The sequence below is a fragment of the Doryrhamphus excisus genome, chromosome 15 (assembly GCF_030265055.1).
Source record: "Doryrhamphus excisus isolate RoL2022-K1 chromosome 15, RoL_Dexc_1.0, whole genome shotgun sequence".
NCBI lineage: Eukaryota > Metazoa > Chordata > Actinopteri > Syngnathiformes > Syngnathidae > Doryrhamphus > Doryrhamphus excisus.
This window is the reverse complement of record NC_080480.1, coordinates 10710575-10732875: the sequence shown is the minus strand read 5'-3', so window position 1 is coordinate 10732875 and position 22301 is coordinate 10710575. Positions and strand designations below refer to the sequence as shown.

At 41.1% G+C, this 22301-nt stretch overlaps 1 protein-coding gene across 4 annotated transcripts in view; it reads left to right on the top strand.

The window, feature by feature from the left end:
* The first annotated feature begins 10207 nt into the window (after positions 1-10207).
* tnrc6c1 (trinucleotide repeat containing adaptor 6C1) overlaps positions 10208-22301 on the top strand; it is a 42941-nt gene continuing 30847 nt past the window's right edge. For 3 of the 4 annotated variants that reach the window (XM_058050377.1, XM_058050375.1, XM_058050378.1), the window contains exons 1-3: positions 10208-10352; positions 16046-16148; positions 16546-16567. In XM_058050377.1, the coding sequence (XP_057906360.1) occupies positions 16086-16148; positions 16546-16567 (85 nt within the window). In that variant the 5' untranslated portion in view covers positions 10208-10352; positions 16046-16085. Of the gene's footprint in view, positions 10353-16045; positions 16149-16545; positions 16568-22301 lie in introns of those variants that run through there. The other variant, XM_058050380.1, reaches the window with a different exon arrangement.

Genomic DNA, 22301 nt, shown 5'->3' with positions numbered 1-22301 from the left:
CAACCTCCTTGTTCACGGGCTTCCCTTCCCCTCTTTTTGCATCAGCTCTTAAATAACACTACTTAAGTATCTCTGGATTTGTTACAAAGTCTTTTTTTTTTCTAAATTCCTACAATATTTTCCTGTGGATTATTGCAATATTCCTAATAATGCTTGGATACTGTTTATGTAGCAGCACTGCTGAAGGTCCTAAGGTCCCAGGTCGTGTCTAGGTTGGTCTGTCTGAGGCCCTGACCCTTGACCTCGCTAGCATTCACTGGAAAAATACATCTCAAATAGATTTCTCCTGTGCAAATGATATTCAAACATTATTGTGGTATAATGGCCATCATTGGAGTGGTTTTAGCAATGATACTGCATAAAGACAACATAAAACACAATTCCAGTCAAAAGTGTTAACAAAACACTAAAATAACACTGGGCGCCATTATGTTCAGCATCAGGGGTCGTCGACAATCTGCTTGTGACATCGTTTTGAGCCATCCCAAAATTGTTTTAGGAGTCACTTCCAAATGCGCAAACCTCATCTGAATCGTTAACATGAGAATACATTCTAAACATTCTAACGACATCTATAGGGCAGAAAAGTGGAAAAAGCATAAAAACAGTTTCTTTCCTTCAGCCATCATCTCCCTCAACAAGACCATGTAACCAAGGCAACCAATCGTCCTCTACAATGTAGACCCTTTATTTATGTGGGTCGCAAGGGTTGCTGGAGCCTATCCCAGCTGTCTTCGGGCGAGAGGCAGGGTACACCCTAGACTGGTCGCCAGCCAATCACAGGGCACATATAGACAAACAACCATTCACACTCACATTCATACCTATGGACAATTTGGAGTCACCAATTAACCTAGCATGTTTTTGGAATGTGGGAGGAAACTGGAGTACCCTTAGAAAACCCACGCATGCCACAGAGAGAACATGCAAACTCCACACAGAGATGGCCAAGGGTTGAATTGAACTCAGGTCTCCTAGCTGTGAGGTCTGCGCACTAACCACTCGTCCGCCGTGCAGCCACCAATACTATCATGTGAGTCTCTATTACGTCTTATTTTCTATTATTATAATCACTATATTTGGTAATTTGAGTGTAATGGTGACTATAGGGGTGTTATTTCATCTTTACAGGGCTCTACCAATGTTCAAAGATGGATTTAAACAAGTTTTCTAAGTTCTATCTACAAAAATACTACTTTGTGGAAAGTTCACTTGCATCTGGAACCAATTCATCGTGATAAACGAGGGATTATTGTTTATATCAATATCAGTTTTAGGAAACTTTGCAGCTCACTGGTAGAAAATCCTTACTTTCAATTTTCTAATCTGTAACTTTTGTATGTCTTAGTTGTTATTGAACCTTGTCACTGTGGAAGCAGAGCATCCCAATAGAGGGCTGGTCAAAGCTCAAACGGTTTCTCCTGCAAGTCTCGCTGTCAGTCGGCGCCCCAGCAACTTAAAGGTCGCTAATGAAGCGCGATCCTCTAATGAGCGCCAGCGCTTCGGATTTGTCACGTTAAGTCATGCTGGCATCCATCACTGCTGCTCTTTTAACATGACAGCTACTGTGTCCTGGTCTGTCCGCTCAGCTGGAGGAATTGCTCCTTCATTCTTATTTAACCTCTGACTGTCTATCCTCCCCAGCGTCATTTCACTCGTCTTCACCCAAGGATGCATTACATTGCCTTGCCATCGCGTTCAAACTAGTTCTTGCTTTTTTTTGTAACCAAATGAAGTTAGCATGTAAATGTTGCCACTCCACAACCTGTAGTACAGAATAAGGAGGACAATCCAAGATGACTTGACGTATATTCACCTTTAGGATTTATTCTTACATTATTCTCAAAAATAACACAGATATCATAAGATGATGACATCAACAATTACCCATTTGTTTCCAGACACATTTCACATATTTCAATTAGCCTGCTTCATGCTACCAACTGTACATTAAGGTTTGCTAGCATTAGCCATTTCGCATATGTTCAAATGCTCTACAACACATTTTGTAACAAACATTTTGCAGACAGCTGTTTACTCTAGCAACTTTCTAAACTCTTTACAGCCGTTAGTACAAATTATCTCTACTTTGTACAAACCTGTGGTACAGAATAAGGAAGACAATCCAAGATGACTTGACGTATATTCACCTTCAGGATTTATTCTTCCTCGTCGTTTTGTCACCTACTCTATACCACCATCGCTGCTAGCACCCCCTAGTGGACTTTGCGGTATTACACCCAAACGCCAACAATGGAGGTTTGGTTAATTTAGAAACAAACATGTCTTTTTTTTCTTTTACAACTACATTTTATATGTATGACATGAACTACTACTCTTAATTACTACTCTTAAATGCTCTAAACATATTTATGCATTTTAAACAGTTTTTTTAAACCATGTTACCTTATCTTTTATGTACCTTACATAAACATAACCTGTGTGATTGCAGTGTTTGTGTGTACATGTCGTATGATACATATGCAGTGATCAACCCTCTCATCAGCTCACCTTGGTTGTGCTGAATAGTCTGCAGGGTCCCCTTGGAGGGGGGGGGGGGGGCGGTCCGGCACACGAGCTGTCCGCTTGACTGATGTATGCGACGTAAACACACACTATTAAGCCGCACACAGACATGCATCTCGGCCTCGGGTTGTGTGGGCCGGCTCCCCAGGGAGGCTGACTGCTTTAGCTTTATTGCCTGCTTTGATCGAGGCTCTGGCCCAGTACAACGATCAATATGTTGGCTGATAGGGGAAAGTTAACCAGGGTGTTACCTAGCAGTAGCACCAGCCCACATTTGTCACCACTGTGTGAGAAATGGACACCTGCACCTCCTAATGCCATCTAATACAAGAGACTACAGACACCTCAACTAGTATTTACTCAGGCTTTTATTTATTCTCTATATGTGTGTATGTGTAAAGACGGACCCATATATAATAATTATATAAATATACACGATCAGGTAAAATGATCTGACACATTTGTAGGTTAAATAAAAGGCAAATAACATAAAGAAACAAAGTGTTTTTAGGTTTGAAAAGTACATATAATGCCATTCTCTTTCATTATGTTTTAAAAATCAAATCATTCCCTGCGGAGCGAGGTCAGCCAGTTGATTTTCGTTTCAATGCAGATCCAGTAGCTCTGAAGTTGGTAATCCATAACAAGATGGAGCTGGTATGGGACCATGTCTACCAAGATTGAAGTGCAAACGGAACGCTCGTTGTGTTGCGGTTACAGATTCGTTTGTTTTGATAAACGTTTCCACAATGAAAGCGCGATGCTCACCAGTCCAATTCATGGCAGCAACGGAAAAAGAAATGAAAAACAATGGCATTATAAAGAAACAAAGTAAAATGGCATTATTTGTACTTTTTGAAAATAAAAACACTTTACTTTACTTTATTTGCCTTTTATTTAACCTACAAATGTGTCAGATCATTTTGCCTGACGCTGTATTATTATACATGTTGCCATTTTGCAATAAAGTTGGAACAATATAAGAGTGAAAGTGGTCATTTTACAAGGCGAAAGGCTAACTACAATGACAAAAGTTTCATTTTACAAATACAATGTTGTACTTTTACAAGAATAAATACAGTGGTGTGAAAAAAGTGACCTAATAACTGGTTGGGCCCCCCTTAGCAGGAACAACTGCAATCAAGCGTTTGTGATAACTTGCAATGAGTCTCTTACAGCACTGTGGAGGAATTTTAGCCCACTCATCTTTACAGAATTGTTGTCATTCAGTCACATTGGAGGCTTTTCCAGCATAAAGCGCCTTTTTAAGGTCATGCCACAGCATCTCAATAGGATTCAGGTCAGGACTTTGACGAGGCCACTCCAAAGTCTTCATTTTGTTTTTCTTCAGCCATTCAGAGGTGGACTTGCTGGTGTGTTTTGGATCATTGTCCTGCTACAGAACCCAAGATGGTTTCAGTTTGAGGTCACAAACAGATGGCTGGATATTCTCCTTAGGATATTTTGGTAGACAGCAGAATTCATGGTTCCATTTATCACAGCAAGTCTTCCAGGTCCTGAAGCAGCAAAACAGCCCCAGACCATCACACTACCACCACCATATTTTACTGTTGATATGATGATCTTTTTCTGAAATTTGTTACTTTTCCCATTTGCCAGATATAATGGGACACACACCTTCCACTTCAAAGACATTACAAGACAAAAGTCACAAATGACAATTTTCTGTCAAAGTTGTAATACAACATGAAAAAAGTAGTTATATTACAAGATTTGTTTTCACAAATAAAGTCATAATGAAACAAATTAATGTAAGTTTTACAGAAATTGTAGCATTGCACAACAAAAAAGGTACATTTTTTGACAGCGAAGTTATAACACAACAAAGGGGTGATTTTTTTTCCCAGGAATAAAGTTCTAATATTATGAAAAATAGTCATCATTTTACGACAATGAAGTTGACACATTGCACAAAAAATAAATATTAATAGAAAATAATTGTCATAATATTCTGAGATATTGAGCTCATTTTTAGCAAATTATCATTTACAAGAAACAATAAAAAAATGTATCGTAAAGGTTTAATACAACATAAAGTAATACTATAAAAAAAAGGGGGAACTTTTCTGTGACTGAAGTTTTGTTTTTGAGAAATAGTCATAATTCCGCCCGAATTACAGAATATTTATAACATGCTGAGAAATTGGCCTTTTTTCAAAATACGGAGTGTAAACATTATGAGACAAAAATAACTCATAATTGATAAGAAATAGTCCTGCGTCAGCGCCACGCTTTCCTAGTCGAAGCACATCCTGCAGAGAGGCGGGATGAATGATTCATGGCGGCACATAATGCCCTCGGCCGTCTCTACTGAGATCCTGACACAGACCAGCAGAGACAAAAGCAGCAGCAGCAGAAGAAGAAGAAGTGGCTGGAAATGCGTTATGAATAGATGAAATAGCGTAGATATAACAGATAAATAGAAGACATTCTTCCAGTGTAATAAACTCATCATATTAGCTGCTGACTAACGTCTGGAATGTGTCGGATAAATAAGAGACAAGTTCCATTTGCTTGACATCCAACAGGAAGCATTCATCAATGAGCCAGTTTGGCAAGTTAGGCCAGAAAACGGCGGCTGGAAACTTCTGGAACCTTTTTGGCTTGAGGTGTCGTCACCGTGTTCACGCCATAATCTACCCGGCCACTTTAATGGGAACAAAGGCTATTTAGAATGAAGACATGACATGTATTGCAGAGCTGCTAAGCCATTTTTTTAATTATTATTTTTTTCACCCACAGATGTACGGTGGTGTGAAAACCTGTTTGTCTCCTTCCTGATTTATTTTTTTTATTTTTTTGCATGTTTGTCACATTTAAACAAATATGAATATTAGTCAATGACAACACAACTGAACACAAAATGCAAGAAAATGGGGAAAAAAATTCCACAGCATTTCAATAGGATTCACTAGGCCACTCCAAAGTCTTCATTTTGTTTCTCTTCAGCCATTCAGAGGTGGACTTGCTGGTGTGTTTTGGATTATTGTCCTGCTGCAGAACCCAAGTTGGTTTCAGTTTGAGGTCACCAACAGATGACCAGACATTCTCCTTAGGATATTTTGGTAGACAGCAGAATTCATGGTTCCATTAATCACAGCAAGTCTTCCACGTCCTGAAGCAGCAAAACAGCCCCAGACCATCACACTACCACCACCATATTTTACTGTTGGTATGATGTTCTTTTTTTGAAATGTGGTGTTACTTTTATGTCAGATGTAATGCGACCCACACCATCCAAAAAGTTCAACTTTCGTCTCGTCAGATTGCTTTTCCCAAAGGTCTTAAAAATTGAGACGAGCCTTAATGTTCTTTTTGTTCAGCAGTGGTTTTGGTCTTGGAACTCTGCCATGCAGGCCGTTTTGGCCCAGTGTCTTCTTATGGTTCTTATGGTGGAGTCATGAACACTGACCTTAACTGAGGCAAGTGAGGCCTGCATTTCTCCGGATGTTGTTGTGGGGTCTTGGATGAAGTCGTCGCTGCGCTCTTGGGGCCATATTGGTTAGCCGGCCACTACTGGGAAGGTTCACCACTGTTCCATGTTTTCACCATTTGTGGATAATGGCTCTCACTGTGGTTTGCTGGAGTCCCAAAGCTTTAGGAATGGCTTTATAACCTTTTCTGGTCTGAATTAATCTCAGTTAAAGGGCATGGGGGCTCTTTTTCCACACAGGGTCTGTAGGTTAGGATTTTTTTCTCTCTTAATAATAAAAAGTTTCATTTAAAAATTGCATTTTGTGTTCAGTTTGAGTTGTCATTACTAATATTTACATTTGTTTGGCCTTAAACATTTAAGTCTGACAAGCATTCAAAAAAAAAACAAGAAATCAGGAAGTGGGCATTTGGTTATTACATTATTCTTGTTAAATGGCAGACTTTCTTCTAGAGATGCAAATGTAGTGCAGTTAAATTTTTGCAAGATTACATCATGTTACAGCTTACGTTTAAAATGAACTTTTTGTTATTGCCTGGCCAAAATGTTTGAGAAATTTCAAGACCCTTGTCATCACAAACACGGTAATTTCCTCCGTTTTCATTCTAATGCTTGTCACATCCACTAGGGGGCCTATTTTGTATGCAGGGATTGTTATGATATACTGTGATGTGTTAACCGGTAGTTATCTCTTTTTTGTCTTGTGTTGCGTTCAGGAGCTTCAAGGACAAAGATGGTGTTTATTTATATCCTCGTTGCTACTTATACATGCAGAGTTCTCCTCAGTGCTTCTTGTAATGTATCATACTCACCTCGTATTGTCCCATTCCATCTAAATACACACGCAGCTTTTCTTCATGCACTCACTTCTTGATGCGGGGATCCTTCAAACGACATATCTTATCTCATTTCCCACAACCCAGAATAGATTATCTGCAGGATAATTAAGACCTGCTGAATAATTAAGCGGACAATAATGGTAATTCATGAATAATAAAGGTGTTTATGATGTGCAGAGGCACAGATAGAGGTGGCGGGCGGCGCTGACAGGCAAAGATTGATGCCGTGGCCTAGATAGCATCTCTCTAGTGAGCACACGCGTGCTGACGGTGAAGACACTGGTATTCATCAGCACGCTGTCATCGCTCGGCATGCATAATCGCTTACTTATGTATAATTTACATGCACATCCCAATGGCAGAGGTGGCATATAAAAAAAGGAGGCAGGATAGTTTTGGCATATTCTTTATTCTTGGACTTGCAGTATTTATTCACTCATTGTCCGTGTTTTACAATGAACATATTCGCTTCGTAAACCATCCATATTGGTCTCAGACGATAAAACGTATGGCTCCAAAAATCATCTTCCTAATATTATATTATTATATTATATATATATATTATAATATTCTATTCTATTTTAAAAAAAATCATCACTTTTTCACCACTTTATGGATCAGGCCACCCCCATCACACTCTATGGATACAATGATATACTCGCATTTTGACCCTTGAACTTTACCCCCGACAGACAGGTCAGCGTGGCGGGCTCTTAATTGAATGTCTCAGCTGTACATTGATCGTAGGTCACTGATCAATGTCGCAGTCTGTGGCGAGCCTGCCCTCACTGACATTTGCTGCGTTGATCAGGTTATTGGAATTTTTTTTCATCGATGAGCACCACTGGCTATTAATTACAATATCAACTCTTAGCAATTTAGCCATTAACTGTTTTTAATATAGAACCGAAAAAGTATAAAAAATACTACAATCAGTTCTGTTGTTCAATTAGCTAACAAGCTAGCTAACACATAGACAAAGTCCTGTCCGTCATTCCACACAAACACAAGAAGTAGCGTGTTAGCTAACAAACTAACAAAAATATTATATACTGTAGTATCATATATGTTGCGCATATATTATTATGAATAGAATTTCACAACATTATATTTATCGTTACTTAATTTCACTTAGCTTAATCTTTTTTGCCTTTTGAGTGAAGGCCCCCAGAATCATTCTCTATGAAGCAGGAAGTAGCCTGCTAGCTTACAAATGGACACACAGTGTTCAACAATGTTCATTTATCTCTTTCATTCATCATTTCTATGCATTTCTATGCAAATTTTAATTGTAAAACTATAAAAATACCAATATGTGTAACATGACATATATCTTGTGGTGGAATAACACGTGTTTTATACTGCATTTTTTCAATATCCATTTTCATGATCGTGAAAAACTATTCTATATCTACTGATATTGCAAAGGCCGATGCCGAAAATTATCGGACATCCCTAATAAAAATGTGTTTTGTGTGAGTCAACTGCTGATGACATCATAGATTGGTGACTTAGCTGACTTACGGTTGCCATTTTGTTCGCAAGTTAAGGATGCTAACAAGGACTGAATAACACAGTTGGACTCACGCATTGTATTAAAAACACGACAAGACGCTTTCCGTATTGTACGGTAATTGAAAAATGTACACAAACATAGGCTACATTTTTCCGTTAAACCAAAAAAACACGGTAACCGGGGCTGATGCTAACAGAGGTGGATGCTAACTGAGGCTTCTACTGTACATGTCATTGGACAACATGTGTTTTAATGACAAAATGTTGGACCAATGGACCAATCTGTATAACTTCACAATGAAGTGAATTCATTGTAAGTGTATCTACTGCTTCATTCTTGTCAGAGTGCACGCTGCTGATTGCAGAACTTGCCCCCCTTTAACTAGTAAACTAGTAAAAATATACAATAACATGAACCGTTCATCAACATTAATAGAATACACAACAAGACGCTTGCCATATTGTACAATAATTGAAAAATGTACACAAACATAGGCCTACATTTTTTCCGTTTAACCAAAAAAAACACGCTAACCAGGGCTGATGCTAACTGAGGCTTCTACTCTAGATGTCATTGGACGACATGTGTTTTAATTTATCTACTGCTTCATTCTTGTCAGAGTGCACGCTGCTGAATGCAGAACTTGCCCCTCTTAACCAGTAAACTAGTAAAAATAAACAATAACATGAGCCGTTCATCAACATAAATAGAATATCTGTCAGTTTCATTTCAAGTCAATGCGTTGGAGCTACTTTTACCAGCTGCAGCAGAGGCTCTCCCCTATGGGGCCACTGTAAAACACACACAGATTTGCACGATTTGTCAGGCAGCAGGTTATTTATAACTGTCTTGCTCAAGATCCATCGCCATGGCGCCTGATTAGTGTCTCCCCTCCTCTCCTCTTCTCACACTTCTTCCCTCACAATCGATCATCTTGTAGGCAGAATAATTGTGTTTTGCCACCATCCCTAGATCCCAGATGCTGGCGACACACTAATAATCCATATGGCAGTGGTATCTATGTACAGATGGTCTGATAATTGCCAACACGCCACGAGGATCGCCACTCTTTTGTAATCACATTCATTAGTTTTCTTGTGCTGGGTGTTCACCACTTGATGCTTCAAGAGTTATCTCCCGAGACGAGGCTTTAGTGTGACCTAATGGGGCTATTTATGTAGCATTGCATCACAATGAGTGCTGACATTTCAGCCTCACAGGCCATGTTCAGGTGTGTTGTCATTTGTATACAATGTGCTCTGTAGTTCATCTGCACCCTCTTCAGGGTACCTAAGCTAAATCTAGTGTGTCATGTGATTAATGGGACATGAAAAATGTTTGAGTATTCATTGTTCATGTATTTGTAGAGCCCCTGAAATGAAAATCTTTAAGTTTTTATATTTTGAAACATAAGGCCCTTCATACCACAAAAAACACCTTAAACAAATCATCACTGAAGCAAACCATGAGGATCTCTGAATTGTATTCATATAAATGTGGCAGAAACCCCCTACAGGGCTGATAGGAAACACACAATTTGTGAAATAATGAAATTATTTCCGCATATATTTTGACTTGATTCTAAGCATTATTTTAAAAAAATCAGAAATTATGTCCTCTAGCGGTGTAAAAAGGAAATGCGGGCCTCGTGTTGCACTACTGTTTATCTCCGGAACACACGCTGGACGTCTTATGCGCATGCGCATTCTGTCGCCCTCGCTCTCAGTCTTGTTAAAAAAAGTGTGCCCAAGAAGCATCACCCCGAAGAGGAGAGTGATGAAGGGCTGCAGTTGTCATGGCAACGCCTGGGTGGTGGTGGGGATGGCGGTGATGGGGGGGTGGGACCAGCGAGTTTGTTTTGTTATTGAAGGTCACGTGCGATGCTAAGCTCCTCCCCTCCCCCCTCCTCCAGTTAGCACACATTCAAGTCTGGAGCTGCTCCGGTCACTTACTACAAAATGGCTGCACAGGCTCCTACAACCACCGCGACGACGACAACCGACTGAAAGCTTCAACCGTAAGCATTCCCCCCCCCACTCGTGTTGCGAGATTTATTTGTGCCTCCGCGCGACGTTTTCGCTTGTCCAAAAAAATGCGGAATTCCGAGGACGTCAGCTTAGCCTTGCGAATGAAAAGAAAAGGTTTCGAGTACAGCCCACTTTTTGACATCAGTGTTTCCGTCAAAATGAGCGCCCTTTTAGCCGGGGGATTATTTTTACTTTGTGTTATGCTCTGCAAGCTTGCCCCATGTTGACAGACGCTAGCTAAACAGCACAGCTTATTGCGTTTGTTAGACTTCGTAGCTTTGCAATTAGCTTTAAATTGCTCATCCATGTAGGGAAAAAGTTAACTACTTCCTAGCCGCTACGACAGAAGACGTGTTTGGAAAGTCCATCCATACATTAGAGGTGGGGGATGGAGCCAAATATCGATACCAGAGGCCTAGCTTTTTGATACTATCCTAATGAGATTGATATTTTTCAGTTCTCTCCTGTGTTTCTGTGTTTTTCATAAATGCTTGTGTGTTTGTTGTGTTGCTCAAATGTATTGTATTTTACAAACTCTGAGGGTAAGTCAGTAGTTTGCTTCAACAGTTTCACACAATAAACGACAAAAAATATTCAAGTAAAAAGTATTTTTGTTTGGCGATACTGGCTCTGTATTGACACAGTATGAAAGTGATACACAAATCTTCAGTGTATACCTCTGCCGTACATCCATTTTGAGCTGGAGCCTACCCCAGCTGCACATCCTATACTGGTTGCCAGCCAGTCACAGGGCGAATATAGACATACCTATGCACAATGAATTAGTCTCTTTTAGTTAGCCTAAACATGGGGTACAAGCAAATCATACAGATTCAAATGCAGATCTCCTGACAATGTCGCTATGTTTGGAAAGTGGTTCATTGATATGACAACAAATCAAGCCTTTATAGCTTGTGATGCTTCATTCATTGCCTTCATCGCAACAACCGTTGTCATCCATCAGCCAGTGTGTGTGTGCAGAATAGGGAATGCCAGTAGCAGCAGCCGGATGCTTGCAGAGGACAGCCTGCCTGACGTAAGCCCATAGCCCCTCTACTTTGCTAATGTGTTGCAGTTCCTAATTTGGGGGCCTGGCAAAGGATGGCGGCAAAAGGGAAACATTGGTGGGAGGCGGTGATGGTGTGCTTTTTCTGTCCCTGCCAGGTCAGGGGCCCCCCTCGCCTGTGAAAGAGGTATTCACTGAGAGGCGCAAAGGGGGGGGGGGAATAACAAAAGCAGGCCACTAAATACTGTGATTACTATACAGCTTAGGTCAGGGTTTGAGGGGCACGTTGCCAGATTGTGGTGCTCTGTTTCGTTGTCAGTCGTCAGTGGTGGTGATGACCTTGCAGGAGCATTACTATTTTAAAATGAGTACCGTAGTTTCCTTTGGTCTATTTGTTGTTGAGGACTGATGCATTACAGTTTGCTGATACTAGTTTATGTCTTATTACTATCCTCAAACTGTGGCACCAGCACCGGCGGTGGTCCATCCAGGGGCACTCAGGAACATCACATATTCTTAGTAGACACATATACGTATGTAATAATTACTCAAGTACATTTTTAACCAAAGATTCAATCAAATTTAATAATTGACATTTTCTTTACTGAAATATTTTTATTTGACTCGCCTCATACGCACTACGACAAGTACGAATATAACAATAACGGTAAAACTCCAGACGGTTAGTCTTACCGTTTCAAACTTAAATGATGTTTAAACCGTGCTTGATAACCGTACTTAAATAAACTCACAAATAGGGCTTCAGCTATCAAATATTTTAGTAATTCAATGGAAATCAAGCATTGTATTTCTTCAATTGACATTGTGCATAGTGTATCCATCCATCCATTTTCTATTCCGCTTATCCTCACTAAGGTTGCGGGTATACTGGAGCCTATCCCGGCTGTCTTCGGCCGAGATGCGGGGTACACCCTGGACTGGTCGCAACAAACAGGCAATTATTATTATTATTTTTTTAAAACATCCGAAATAAAGGTAACACAACAAAAACGTAAGCCAATGACATCACTAGTTACTCACTGACTCACGCGCGGTGTTGCAATGGATGTTCCAATTGCTGTTTAGCCACATTTGCTGTCTTTTTTTAGATTTAGTTTTTCTTCTTTTTCATTGCTTTGCCGTTTTTCTAGCCCCTTCAATCCTCCCGCGTCTTCAAATACCCGCTTCCTTCTTCGTCCTCTGTGTGGGTGACTTACGCGTGTTGGTGACGCAAGTGATTCTTCCATTCAGAAAAAAAATCCTCGATTATTTTTTTGTAATCGAGGTATCCAAAGCCCTGCTCACGAACCAATTAGATCTCTCGTTTCCTGAAGAAGAAGCAGTCGTGAGTTGCGTTGTGTATCTCTCTCTCTCGATCTCTCCAGACACCAACTCTGATATAAACAAATACTCTTGCTCTCCAAAATGGTGCCTGTGGCCCACGATGCTTTGCATGGTCACATGCCCTTTCAACTCCTATAAGCGACAAGAACTCAGAAGAATGTTTGGTTTGGTTTGTGTGTATCAGTAATTTTTAAGCATTCAACAATAATGTTATAATGATGACTGTGATAATTTTGGTCCCAATAATGGTAATAGCTTTACATCCCTAACCACAAGCCAGTTACGTACGAGTTGTAAGCCACATATTCAAAGCTGAACCGCAATGGTACATATGTACTACGTAACATGCCATGTTTTCATTGGTCATTTAGATACACAGTACATGGAAGAAACACTGAGATTCACATCCTATTAAAACGGGGGTATCCTAATATGCTAATAAGTTAGATATAAAACAAGCTGCATCTCAAATTTGTGTTTATAGGTGACATAGTGTATCATTATCATGATATAACAACTGGAATACACTTTATAGGGAATAATTCTAATTTTGCATGCAGAAAACAATGCAAAATAATTGGAAATGACAAAAGTAGTTGAAGGCTTTTGTCGGCGAGGAGCAGAGTGGAAGCAGGGGTGGGGATGCCATCATTGTACTTTGTCAAGCATTCTGTATCAAATTCACAGTGCGCTACAGGGAAAAAATACTAGTTCCATGCAGTATTGTATGAAAATACAAGGCAAAATTTTGGCAAATGTTTTTGTCGAAATGAAGCAAACACATGTAAACATTGGTTTGACTGTGGGTTTGTCCCAACCCCAGTAGAAACGTGCAGTATACTCATGCAGTAGTATCAGTGCAAAGTGGGGCGCTGACTTGCCAGGTTAACCAGTAAAAGATGCATTTTTTTCAAAGTTATATATAAAAGAGCCTGCATCTGACGTTAGTATTTAACCTATTAACAGTATCAACATTACTACTTTGCATTGTTTATTACAACTTTTTCCCAATTTGTTTTTCTTGTTATATGGGGTCAGTAAAAACTAAGCAGAGGGCTACACTTTAGCCAGGCCTGTATTAAAAGATCAGAATCACTATGAAGTACATGAGCATTAGCCATAATATCAATATTTACCACTTGTGTATCAGTGCATCATAATATTGATGTTGTTTCCTCCCCGGTTCATATTACATTTCACTGTCATTTCCTAAATGTTCACCTGACGTCATGATGCATGTTAGGCAGAAGATGCTCTCAAGCCTGTTTTTTGGAGCTCACCATTGGTTTCTCCTTTCTCTTGGTTGTCAGAAAGCATTAAGTTGGTCGCCACTGAGAATAGCTTCAAGTACTTTAGTCCAATCCTCTTTGCAGAAACGCACGGCCATGCTTGCCCAGCAGTTTTGTTTTAGCAGCTGCTATGGCTTTCTTCTTGCTGTGTGTCATGCTACTGGAGATGTTGCTTTCACATTGTTGTAGCACCGTGATCTAAGGCATATTTAGTAACTGGTCAACTGTCGTGTATTTAATGAAGTACGTAATGGAGTGTGATGGTGTTATTACACGGAGATACGACAAAATAGCCACATTAAATCTAGAATGGGGCCACTTTTTGCCTTTCGCACATAACCTGGCGAAGGCAGGATGTTGCAGCACATGTGTGTGCTTTTGCACAGAGGGACAATATCCTCATAAATACTACAGTCACTTCAAGCAACTGTGAATGTCCAATGGGAAACATTGAGGGTGAGGATTGTCAGTGCTGTTTAAACAAATAAGAAAAAAATTGGAAGAGTGTTTTGGAGGTTTTAAGTTGGGGGATGTGAAACTATATCACAGGTTCTTCGGTCAAGGGCACCTTGGCAATGATGTATAGCCACCAGTCTCCGTATTCAGATTTTTGCCCACGGTGTGTCTTAAATGTGCAAAATGCAAAAGAACTGCATATGGTACGAGTGTTGTGCTCAGTAGAAGTGTTTTTTTCCACAATGTGTTCCAGCAGAATTCTACCGTTGCTTCGGCAGCAGCTGCTACTGCATGCGGTCGCTGGCGAACGCTCTCCCAAGGGCTTGCCGCGCTCTTGTTTGGTCTGCAGCGACGGCATTCCTGGCACTGTGCCCAGTGCATGCCGTCTCGCACCCCCTCCCCCAACCATCCCCCTCTCCCCCCACACACATGTTAAGGAAGCAACCCCATCCAAACACATAAAAGCACAGACCCCCCCCCGCCCCCTTCTGCCTCCCATATTCAGGGAATTTAACATGTCAACAGACGCGCGTTTCACCTTCAGCTCCCTTCGCTGCCGATCTTCCACCTGCTGTCATGAGGCAGCCCTTGGCGCGTGTGTCGTTCTGTTTTCATTTTGCCCTGCCTTTGTCGGCACAGCGAGTGTCTGGTTTTAAGAGGGACGTGGGGCTGTAATCCTGTTGTTCTGACAAGGAGGGTGTAATTCCACTACAACACCAGCGTACCACCTTTTGTAACCATGCCTCCTCCCTGCTAATGGCTGCTCATGCACACAACTCGCAAGCAACCACCAAACTCCATTATCGCATTGTACAACCTTACAAATGTAAGTACCTTTTGGATTCTAAAAGTGCACTATGTCTAGTCACAGTATTTAGAAACATTTTTTGCTTATAAATGAATCCAAGTAAAATGAATCGGTCCCAGGGTTAAACTGTCACCTTATCATAAAATCTATAGTAACTGTACAAGTGTTGTTGTAACATCTGGAACTCTCTTGCAAAGGAGTTCACAGAACGCTGACTGATTGCTACTTTAGAGATATTGTACTGAGCAGCCAGGATTTAGGCTTGTGTTCCTCATTTCTATGCCACAATAAGATCAATTCCGCATTTATAATCACACACAGTGATATCACCAAAAAAAGGGAAAGCACACAAATATCTGTCACTCACGGGCATCTTTTCCCTGAATATTGTAATTGAGCGCATCAATCAATTGATTAATTTATTTCATATAACTCATTCAAAGATGTAGTTATGTTTTTTATAAACCTGGACGCCCAATCCCAACAACATATTTGTACACCTTTTACGTTTTTTTTTCTAAGAGGCAAAGACGAGTGATGACGCAACTCTCCACTAATGGATTTCACTTCAGAGAAATCTTGCAGAAGTGAATTTGATGAGAGCTTGGCAGAGATCATGTGGACCATGTTTATGTAGCCACAGAAGACAATATTGTCATCGGTCAAAATGGTCTAAAATGACTGCACTGTATCACTAATTCTGTTGTTATTTTGAAAATAATCGAAGATTCGAACCCAGGTCTGTTCCCATATTTACATTTCATTTTTCATGTCTTTCAGCTGAGAGAAGAAGTGACAATTACAAGTCGAGAAGCGTTTGATGGAAGATAAGAAAAAGAAAAGGCAAGAAGACAAGAAAAAGAAAGAAGCTCCTCCGAAGAAGGTTAGCCTGTCTCTTTCGACACGCCTGTTCTATCGTTTCGACTTGTCATTTATTCCTCAATCCAATTAGCGTGCGTTCAGTCGTTAAACCGCATGCACAGCAAAGGGTGTACCTGTTGCTGGAGCTCACAAGCAACTGTTAATCAAACTGGCAGACAGCTGCCAATCAAATAAAAATGTTCCCGTAGATAAAAAGGTATGGATGTGTTAGTGTGAAAGAGGACAATTTATGTTGCATCTGCTCTCAGTTAAACCCCCCACCCCCCGAACCCTTTCACCCCATCACAACAGTAACATGAACCATTTGAGTATTTTAATACACGAGTGAGTGAACATGCCGTTCCAACAGAATGTTCTCCTGCTTGTTTTAATTGTCATTTTGTCTTTTTCCCTGCCAGGATACTGAACAGATAACCAAAGGTGAGTTGTTTTTTTTTAACTTGTTTACATAGAACAACAATCATGCAAGCATTGCTTTCTGCTGCCAAAATAGGGGCTGGGTCCAGTCAATGTTATTTGTAAAAAAAAAAAAATAGTAATAAGTACCAGTAATACAATAACACATGACTTTTACACCAATAGCTGAATAACAAAACCAGTGTTGTTATAGTGGTAGGAGCAAATTTTACACAAGCAGCTGAGTAGCACAACCATCATTTTAAAGCGCATGCAGAGGTAGCTGAAGCTACTGAATACTGATCAGTTATGATGCGTCTACTGCAGCCACTGATATCTTGTGTACATAGTGAGAAACTTCACCAGGATGTTAATGCCGATGTATTTTGACCCGCCACTAATTAAAGACCCTGGCGGTTATTTGCTTTTGTAGACCACCCGCCCACCCACTATGGGAGACTAATTGGCTTTTGGAACATTTACAATAGCTTTGTTAGCATCCTCCTAGTTGTGTTTTATACTTAGTTTTTTTTCACTGCATCTGCAAATCGACCGGGACTAAGGTCTCCATTAAATTAGGCTAAGGGAAATACTCTGCATCTTTATGATGACCCTGCATCTTAGTGAAGATTTGGTGAGATTGAAAAGCTGCCAGTAGGTTTCTCAGCTGCTGTTCTATTGTAGATAAATGCAGTCCTATCAGGTTACTAATGAGAAAAGACTCTTATTTTATAACAATAGGCGATCACAACACGGACAAGGAGAACCACAAGTGATGTATGAAAGTATGAAAGAATATGTATCTGTGACCGAATGAGGGCTGGGTTTCCACTACATGTAATTGATCGTGGGGCAGCACGATATTTTGATAAACATGCCTGTCTGCCTTGTGTGACCAGATAAAACTATGCACATCATCTTGAATTGGCATTCACTTTGTTTCTGATTATCGAGTGAATGAAAAATAATCAATTGACAATAAGCTGTCACAAGCTAAGCCTATCTATGCCGGAGTGTGTGATCGCTCATGTTTCAGTCTCATTTGACTTTCTGCTGTTTACACATTTTGCCTGGCTCTCACTGCTTCTCGGCTAGCTAGCTCATTTTTGCCCCTTGGGTGAGCTACAAATACCACTTAACAATCTTGCTCAACAATCTTGTAGCAGTTGTCATTGTAATACTTACAGCTTGTCATGTAGTGTGTCCAGCTTTAAGGCAGCGATGCCATCACAGGGGGTTGTGTCTGATATTGCCCAACACACAGGGAGCTAATTAGGAGACCAGGGATGTCGTGGAGTCTGAATAAACAGCTTTTCATACACAGGAGATCTCCAGGAATACCCTGAACACCATGGTAACAGTACACCACCTCGTCCCCTGGTTGAGGCACTGAGGCCCACCTCTGGGATCAGGCAGGAAAGGAGCAGAGGGAACAGGGCTAGGCTATAAGGGGCAGGATGGAATGATTTGTTGTGGTTACAGTTGTGTGAAGTAGAGTGCAAGGCACTGCCAAAAAGACGATGCCCCTGGTTTAATAGACCTGAGGGGGGAAAGCTTGCAAGAGGAAAAGAAACAGACTGAGAACATGCGCCAGTTTCCTGTTTGCCGTTGCTGCTGGGTGGTGGGGGGCATTTTGGGAGTGACTGGCTCATGTCTGTGACACCCATTGACTATACCTGTACCTTAATGTGACTGGCCAACATGGACACACCATGGCTGTGTAGCCACACACACACACACGACTAGTTTTATGACCACTTTGTCTGAAAGGGGTCAACTTATGACGTGTATATTAGCCAAACATAAACATTAGTGGATGTTATTGTAGCAATTGGAAAAGCTTTGATTGATGTTATCACACAAGCAACAATCACTGCACTTTTCAGTTGCTGGTGGTCAACGTTGTCACAGAACAGACAATTCTCAACATACCATATTGAATGTAAGGTGACCCTTTATGGAAAAATATTTTTTAATGGCAAAATTAGAGACAACATTAACTCATTTTTAACTCATTCAGTCAACAGGGTTTTGTGAAGACTCTGTACATCCCTACTCTGAAGTAGGTCATAAAACCTTCTGTTTGAAAGCTATAGAACAGCTGTTACCAGTTGCTAGCTAGTAGTTAGCCTGCTCCCAAAGTGGTGTCTATGCTTGATGACAAGGCCCTCTGTAGATTTATCATCAGTACTCAAGTGAATGTTCAAAGTAAAAGCTTCCTTTTATTATATACTGTGAAGAAGACAGGCTGGTTCCTGACATTTTTGCATTGCTGTTCTGACCACCTCTCACTGTCATGGGCTTAAGGGCAGGAAGTGCCCGAGAAACGACGAACCAATGTCATGTCATCAATAAACTAGGGGTTAATTAGTTATTATGTCTCTAGTCACACTGTGGATTTTCCTCTGAGATGATGCGTGAAGTGCATGCATGTCAAGGCTCACATTTACGGTGTCATAAAAGATAACATTATTAAAAAGTTGTGTCGCTGTGATAGTTTCCTAACAAATTAATTTCCCATTCTACACTGGCTTAATTACAGCTAGCACTTTGTGTTGTAGAGTCATAAATTACAGCACGATCTTGACAGCATCACCACCAACATGTTGCAGCCCAAGACTTGACAGGGCCACAACTGGCTGTACGTATGGATTGTAGCTTTGGTAGTGGATTAGTGACTCCAAATTGTCCATAGGTATGAATATAAGTGTGAGTGGTTGTTTGTCTATACCCTGTGATTGGCTGGCCTCTCGCCTAAAGACAGCTGGGATAGGCTCCAGCATAAACCCTGCGACCCTAGTGAGGATAAGCGATATATAAGATGGATGGATGTTTTTCATTTTATGATGTATTGGAATTTGGCACGAAGTGATGCACCATTCATAGATGTAGATGCTGCATGGTAAATGTCCCCGACCTTGTGTTTTCCCACACTGTGCTGTCAGACTATTAAGTGCTTTGAAATATCATTTTTGTCTGTGTTAAATGTGATGCATGGAGACAGTGTTCACTCTTAACTAGAGTGTCTGTCTGCATTTATTCACTTCCAATGAATCTTATTAATCGTCTCTGTTGTGAGACACGCATGCTGTCATTTCAAAGCTCATGGGCACCAAAAGAGACGTGGCGCCCTGAAGATAGGCCACCCTTCCCATGATAGTGTCATCACTAAACACTTACTCACGTATATTACATTTTACTTATCCACTGAAAACACACCTCCGTGTGTGTGTATGTATCAAAGCTAAATGTGCGTTTAATTTTTTTTATTTTAAAGCCTCATGCAAGATGCACATTAATTTTTTTTTCTAAAAATAGCCGCTACAAGCCAATTATAATCTTTATCACAAATCTTTAACGAGGCTCAAATCATCAGCCAATAACAAAAGAACAAAATATGGAGAACCTGGTTTAAGAGGACATTTTTAAATGTCTGCAGCTCAAATATACTTTGAATTAAAGAATGGTCAGTGTTTTTATGTGAACATTTTTGGAAGACACAAGCATGTCTTTTATTTTGTTATAGTAGAACCAAAGCGTTAACTGCATCAGGCTTATTAGCAGCTGTCTTACGTCCTTGTTCCTGGACATGGTGAGTCCATCATTTTCAGGTTTTTAAAGCCGTTTTTCCAGTGTTTCCTCGGGAACCATATTAGTAATCTGATAAGGTCGCTTTTCCTTTCATGAGGAACACAACAGGAGCGCGCCAGTCATCGCACACATTCCTCATATTGGAGTTTGTGCCAAATTTAAAACAGACCGAAATACACCAGGAATAGGTGCAGATTCTGGAAGATCTACAAAGCTGTTTGTGCGGGTTATCGTGTGTAGCTGCTCAATGGGAGTCCACAACTCAATACAAAGGGCCGTAAAATGAGCATAATAGGTCCCCTTTAAGTTGCAGCTTTAATACTATGTATGCATTTATTCATTCATTCATTTTCTACCGCTTGTCCTCACGAGGGTCGTGGGGGTGCTGGAGCCTATCCCAGCTGTCTTCAGGCGAGAGGCGGGGTACACCCTGGACTGGTTGCCAGCCAATCACAGGGCATGTATAAGGCACATATAGACAAACAACCATTCACACTCGCATTCATACCTATGGACAATTTGGAGTTGCCAATTAACCTAGCATGTTTTTGGAATGTGGGAGGAAACCGGAGTACCCGGAGAAAACCCATGCATGCACGGGGAAAACATGCAAACTCCACACAGAGATGGTTCGGGGTTGGGATTGAACTTGGGTCTCCTAGCTGTGAGGTCTGTGCGCTAACCACTCGACCGCCGTGCAGCCTCATATGTATTTACTAAGTCTGAAAAAGTATGTAGAAATCCATAGGAACCATATCTATAGTATTGTCTCTTGAGAAAATGTAATAAAATGGTTGCTGAAATGCTAGGGCTGGTCTCATTTTTATGACCGATTGTAACTGCTGTCGAATTGTTGTACAAGTAGCCAAGCATCACAACAGTCTTATATGACCTCATTATTATTATTATTACTCAGACAAAATTGTCATGTCGCTTCCCCCATGATTCATGATTCGGTGTTATTCTTGCACCTCCACCCGCTAAATCTCACACAGTTGGAGCTTTTATCTCGAAGGTCGCAATTGTCTGCTTCCACCCGAGAGGGAGCACCGTAAACGGTCTGCCTGCTCCTCCACCCATTTTCAATTCTGTGATATCTCCCCAGACATGCCCCCCAAACACCCAGCCATGCTTGCTATCATCTTTTCAATCAGAAATATTCAGATTCCTTTTTAAAATGGGGAAATGCACGTCGTCGCCCCTCAGGCCGCTGTTTGATGTGCATTTTTGATGAGGCGGGAATTCTCCTGTGCGCCCGCGCAGCTGAGGACGGTGTGTTTTTACAAATAGGCTGTCTGAGAAGGTCTCTTCACTCTCTAGCTACAAAGCACTGGCTTAATCAAGCTCACTCGCTGCAGGGATTTTATTTTAGCACTCAGTTTGTTTTTCCTGTATTTACTTTGGCTGGCTCATTTGCTTCCCTTGCAACAAGAGTCTACAGCAGCGCGGCATACTGTAGAGGCAAGTAGTGTTCTAATTGTAAGAGGATTGACCACCTAAGCTGGTTTCCGGCAGTGAGACCCGAGCTCACAGCGGCTCTGTCGAGGGGGTGGAGTCTTAAAAAACAGACACATACGCACATACCTCATTCCCTCGCTTCTGTCTTTCTCCCACCCTCTCTTCTCATTTTGTATCTCTCCGTTCTGATTGGCTAACAGAGCAGCCAGCCCCACTTTTTTTTCCTCCTCCCTTCCCCCAATGCTTCCAGAAGAATCGACGTCACACATCCAGAGTCCCCACGGTGTAAAAATCGCCTCCATATCTGTTATTATTAAACAATGTGGCGCAACCACAGCAATTTTTTTCCCCCGCAAGGAATCACCTCTTAAAGTCTGTGGTGCGTCTCGTCTCCTGTACGAGTCCAATAATAGTGACAGGAGCGTTGATACAGACAGGGGGTGCGGGGAGGTCGTCTGGGATGAGGCACAGATAATAACAACAGAGAACGAGGAGCAGATGCTTCAACCTCTGATCCTGTGAGCAGACAGATGCAGGTGAAACCGGATCAGTTCGAGGTTGTAGCCTGCTGCAAGAGAGGGGGGGCAGAAATGTATGCTACAAAATGCACACGCCAAAAAAAACGCAAGATGGCGTGTGTGAGCAAACGTGTCCAACTGTATTAACAAGTGAGTGGCTGTATAGGCTCCACGACGGCATCCTGTCCTCC